General features: G+C 51.5%; 1 protein-coding gene across 1 annotated transcript in view; it reads left to right on the forward strand.

The window, feature by feature from the left end:
• Window positions 1-727, forward strand: part of LOC142575161 (neprilysin-1-like) — a 54,397-nt gene extending 53,670 nt beyond the window's left edge. Inside the window, exon 17 of the mRNA XM_075684235.1 lies at window positions 534-727. Within this exon, the coding sequence (XP_075540350.1) occupies window positions 534-633 (100 nt within the window). The 3' untranslated portion in view covers window positions 634-727. The remainder of the gene's footprint in view (window positions 1-533) is intronic.
• The last annotated feature ends 5,273 nt before the right edge of the window (window positions 728-6,000 follow it).

Consider the following 6,000-nt stretch of genomic DNA (forward strand, 5'->3'; position numbering starts at 1 on the left):
GATAGCAGCACTGAGTGCATGAATGCACAAATTTGGTAGAGAACGCCCTCGTGAAAGCCAAAGTTTGACCTAGCGCAAATGGGACGTGTGTAGAATTGTGTACATCGAGCTCCTCAGTCTCCCTTAATCTTCTCGTTCACTGCATGACGGAGGACTCAACCCCAGCAGTCCTGATACCTTGAGGTAGCATACGGCGGTCTATTACACACGCAAAAATATTCAAGGAAGTGGACAGCCACAGCCGTGGCCCAGCTGAACCTGTCATGTGAAGGTTGTGGGTACGACTCCCAATGGCAACCACTTGCCTTTTCTCCCACTTTAATTTTTTTCTCTTTGCATGGTTAATTATGCAGTTAAATTGTATAATTAGGATTTCCTTATCTTCACTGTCTGTTGGCTTCATATGGTTCCGTGCAAACCATGCCAGTCGTAACGAAGCTTTGAATCTATATCGTTACGTAAGCAGCTCGAAAATGTTCGCAGAAGTATTGAAGAATTTATTTCATTCTTTTTCGCCCTGTGCCGTGCCGCAGGGTTCTGGGACCACTGTCCAACTCGTACGACTTCTCCCGAGCCTACCACTGCCCCAACACGAGCCGCATGAATCCAGCCAAGAAGTGCTCCGTCTGGTGAAAGAGGGCGGCAGCAGAGTGCGCGAGCGACTGGCGGCGAGAAAACAAGGAGCGGGCCTCAACGCCAGCCGCCTCGTAGCTGTGGGCTGCTGGACCCTCGGTTCAAAGCGTACTACTGAAGCACGTCCTATATTAAGCCACGTGACTGACGTGCCTGCGTTACACCAGGGAACTGGGAGACGAAACAGAAGCCGTGTCCGGACACCAGTGCGGCGACAGAAAATAGCCACGCGACTGCAGTGATGGCAACGCTGCCGCGCTGATCGCAAAGTGTGCGCGAAACGACTGCGGCGAGCGGTTCACGTTTCTCTCTTTCGAACGTCTCTGCGGCGACACCAGAGATGCCGACACCTTCCGAACTTCGTGCTGAGCGGCGGTGGGCACCCGGACACTTGTTCTAGATGCGATTCTCTATATGCCACGCTGCCATTGGCAACTTCCATCTCAGCATTGCGAAGTCAAGCTTGTATAAAAAAAAAAAAGGCAGCGTGAAACAAAAAAGCGTTTTCGTTTACGCGACTTGTAAGACTGTTCACATGTGCATATTACCGCGAGTGTGGAGAGAGCGACATTGCTGTTAGCAGGTGTTTTTACATATCTGTCTTTCGGAGGTGTTACGTGTACGTTAACAACAACCCAAGGTGTTATCAGAACTGTACACTTTAAACATCGCGCAAGTACGGCGCCCTCGTCTGGATATCCCCGCGAAATGAAAAGACTTTCCTGACGACTGTCTCGATTTTTTCTTTCCTTTTTTTTTCCTTTCTTGCTTGAATGCATTCACGGCGACGCGCGAAGATGCAGGTAGCCAACTAGCCAGCATCCTTGTTGCAACAGGGACATTCGGGCACAGCTGTTTTTCAGTGAATAAATCACCTTTTTCTAAAAAATATTTGGCTAATGCACCTCAAGTAAAGAAAGCTAAATGAACCTACCGTACCTGATTTTGCAGTCTGATGTTAAACAGAGCAACTGAGACAAGAGTGATCGACCGACGATTATGATACTCCCTAATGTGAAATTTGAGCGAAGCTCTATACTTGTTTTGATTTCGCGGTGGCTGACGCGGACAATCTGTCTCGTGCGAGACGTTGCAAAAGGAGCGAAATGTGGCAAGACTGCCTCGCTAATCGGGAGATCGCCGGAGGCACCACGTGGGTGACGCGTGGGCGCGATTCATAGCAGCCGCCGCAGACAGACCCCCGTTTCATGCAGTGCTTTGTTTCCAATCATTTTAGCTTGAAGCGCATGCTCGGTAAAACCACTGCTTTCAATTTATCTGCTGTACCTCGTGCCATACCCCATGTTTGGATCGGACTGCTGGTACGATCTGTTGGGAACTCGGCGCTGACGCCCGTGGTTGTACCTGGGTCGCAAGCCCCAAGGGTAGCGTTGGCCTGGCGGCCTGGGGTACAACTGGAAGCATCCGAAGGTCCCGGCAAAGCATGAGTCGACTGGTAACAACAAAACAACTTGTTTATTTTAACATCGCAAAGAGTTGGCGGTCAGGTTGACCGAAGTAGAGAGACGGGAGAGCACTTCACTCAACAGCAGAAATCGGAGCCCTCTCTTTTGCGTCCGGGGGCAGCTGTTTTTATACTCTCGCAGTTGAGGGCAAGAAGGAACCCCTCAAAAGACGAGCACGTGAATGTACAATGGGCTAATGGTGACGCACACTGTCGTAGCGATGCCGTAGCACCATGACGAGCACGATCTCATAGCACCCTGTCGAGCACGATCTCGTAGCACCCTGTTGTAGCGCTGCCGGTCGGGCACAATGACTGTAATGAGAGGATGGTCCCTGCTTTGGCATCGCCTGTTTCGGGCACAATGACTGGAATGAGAGGATGGTCCCTGCTTTGGCATCGCCTGTTTCGGGCACAATGACTGGAATGAGAGGATGGTCCCTGCTTTGGCATCGCCTGTTTCGGGCACAATGACTGGAATGAGAGGATGGTCCCTGCTTTGGCATCGCCTGTTTCGGGCACAATGACTGGAATGAGAGGATGATCTTTTGCGGTCGCATCGCCGCAGTCGCGCCTGGAAACACCTGCCGATGAGTGTTGCGGCGACGACGATCGGGCCAAAATGTCTGCCGCCCCGCCGCAGTCGCGCCGGCAAAACCACGTGTCGCAGGCGAAACGCAACAGACCGCCCCGCCGGGGGAAGGAGATCCCGATGGACAGGGGACTGCATCCGCTGTCCGGAGGGATGTCGCTCGATGATGCTCATAACCGAAGTCGGGCGTCCCTCGACGTTTCTTGAGCGCAGCGCACAGAGAAGGCCTCGTTCTCTTGTTCAGGTTCGCACGGGACACTGCAAAGTGACTTCGGGAGAGTTCACATTTTTGTTCTCGTTCCCGGTAAGCGTTAGAACTACGCTGAAACTCAACCGCTCAGTCAGCAAGCACGGCACAACCCTCACTAAGCCCTGCCAGGCTCTTTCCCCTTTTTATACCACTGCCTAGTTCCTTACAGTAGTCTAGCATCACTCAGAACGCGTCCACAAATTGAAAACTTGCACTAGAAAGCATATCATCACTTTGAAACACTAAACAAAAGCAATATGTTAAAAAAATCCTGCCTCAGGAAAAAAAACATCAGTAACAAACAATTTTGAGGCTGATTCCTACGTTAGGGGCTTCGACTTAAGCCATCGGCGTTACCGTTGAGACTCCCCTTTTTGTAACGCACCTCAAAGGAATATTGTTGTAAAGCGAGGCTCCAGCGCAGGAGGCGGCCATTTTTGGGAGAGATGGTCTGCAGCCATTGGAGAGGGCAGTGATCCGTCTCAATGATAAACCTCGAGCCGGCTAGATAGCATGACAATTTCTGAACGGCCCACACGAGACACGCACACTCTTTCTCGGTGGCGCTATACGCCTGCTCACGACTGGTCAGCTTACGACTAGCATACAGGACGGGGTGTTCTACTTCTCCATTTTCCCGTTGGCACAGTACAACGCCCATGCCTCGCTCACTAGCATCGCACTGAACAATGAACCCTTTTGTATAGTCTGGCGATCGTAGCACAGGCTGGCTTGTTAGGGCACTCTTTAGGGCGCTAAAAGCTCTTTCCTTTGTCTCGTCCCAGACGACTGTTTGAGGCTCTGTCTTTCTTAGAGCATCCGTCAGGGGAGCCGCGATATCAGAGTACCTAGGGATGTACCTCTGATAGTAGCCGGCGACACCTAAGAACGACCGAATATCGGTCTTTGTGCGCGGTTGCGGAAAGTCTCGCACAGCGGCCACTTTTATTTCAGAGGGGCGGCGACGACCCTGACCAATCACGTGACCGAGGTAGACAACCTCGGCCTGTGCTAACTGGCACTTAGGAGCCTTTACTGTCAAGCCTGCTTCGCGCAGGCGGGTTAGCACTGCCCGCAAGTGTGTCATATGCTCAGACCAGGATGCGGAGAATATCGCTACGTCGTCTAGATACGGTAAAGCGAATTCTTGCTGTCCCCGCAACACTTTATCCATGAGGCTTGAAAAACAGTATGGCGCGTTCTTCAAACCAAAACTCAACACTTTAGGACGGAATGTTCCCATTGGTGAAATGAACGCCGCATACCTACTAGCCTCTTCTGTAAGTGGAACCTGCCAATAACCCCTGACAAGATCTAGGGTGGAAATAAACTGAGCGCTACTAACTTTCTCAAGGCGCTCCTCGATGTTAGGGATCGGATAAATTTGATCCTTAGTGATGGAATTAAGCCTGCGGTAGTCGACGCAAGGACGAGGTTCCTTGCCCGGTACCTCAACTAAAATCAAAGGGGAGGTATAATCACTCTCACCTGCCTCAATAACACCGAGCTGTAGCATTTTCTTTACCTCAGCCTCCATAATATCGCTCTGGCGGGGTGACACCCGATACGCCTTGGATCGTACTGGCTCTGGGGAGGTAAGTTCTATATCATGAGTAAGTACAGAAGTCCTACCAGGCCTCTCAGAGAACAGACCTTGAAACTCTTGTAATAGCTGGTGTAGTTCGGTTTTCTGCTCGGGCGACAGCGGTGCTTTACTGATAAGGTCACTAATGACTTGACCGGTGTCTTCCCTGTTCGTCACTGAGCCTAGTCCCGGAAGCTCGACCGGAAGCTCTTCAGGAACGTTTACCATCATGCACACCACTGCTTCCCTTTGTCTATAAGGTTTGAGCAGATTACAGTGGTAAACTTGCTGTGCTTTCCGCTTTCCTGGCAGACTTACCACGTAGTTAACGTCCGACAGTTTCTGAACAATTCGTGCTGGGCCCTCCCACTGCACGTCTAGTTTGTTGTTTAGCGATGTGCGCAATATCATGACCTCATCGCCAACCTCAAAACGACGGGCCCTGGCTGTCCGATCATAATAAACCTTGGCCCTCTGCTGGGCCTTTGTCATTGCTTCACCTGACAACTCCTGTGCCCTTCTTAAGCGTTCGAGGAGCTTAAGCACGTACTCCACCACGACTGGGTCGTCGCCCCTACCTTCCCACGATTCTCGAAGCATGCGAAGCGGAGATCGAAGCGAGCGACCGTACACCAGTTCAGCTGGCGAAAACCCCGTAGCCGCATGCGGCGCGGTCCTTAAAGCAAACATCACCCCAGGCAGACACAGCTCCCAGTCAGTTCGATGTTCAAAACACAACGCTCTCAACACGCGCTTCATGACGGAGTGGAGCTTCTCAACGGAATTCGACTGTGGGTGGTACACTGAGCTGTGTAACAGCTTTACCCCACACCTTTCGAGAAAAGTTGTCGTCAAAGCGCTAGTAAACACTGTGCCCTGATCTGATTGGATTTCCGCAGGAAAACCAACTCGCGCAAATATGGACAGTAGTGCATTAACTATCTCAACTGAGCTGAGTTCTTTAAGCGGCACTGCTTCAGGGAACTTTGTCGCTGGGCAGATCACAGTCAAAATGTGTCTGTACCCCGTGGCTGTTACCGGCAGAGGTCCCACAGTATCAATAACGAGCCGTCTAAAAGGCTCCGTAATGATAGGTACCAATTTCAACGGCGCCCTCGATTTGTCCCCTGGTTTGCCCACCCGCTGACAAGTGTCACATGTCCTCACGAAATGGTCTGCGTCCCGAAAACACCCTGGCCAATAGTACTCTTGCAAGAGACGGTCCTTAGTTTTCTTAACTCCTAGGTGTCCGGACCACGAACCCCCATGCGACAAGCGCAACAGATCCTGACGATAGCATTGAGGCACGATCAGCTGATCGAACTCCACTCCTCTTCGGTCTAGATACTTCCGGTACAGGACTCCACCTCTTTCCACAAAACGCGCAGTTTTCCTGGCGATACCTTCTTTGACATTGCAGCGCACGTTTTCCAGGCTGCCATCCTTTTTTTGCTCGGCTATCAAAGCCGACCGGC

The sequence above is a fragment of the Dermacentor variabilis genome, chromosome 3 (genome assembly GCF_050947875.1).
Source record: "Dermacentor variabilis isolate Ectoservices chromosome 3, ASM5094787v1, whole genome shotgun sequence".
Taxonomy (NCBI): Eukaryota; Metazoa; Arthropoda; class Arachnida; order Ixodida; family Ixodidae; genus Dermacentor; species Dermacentor variabilis.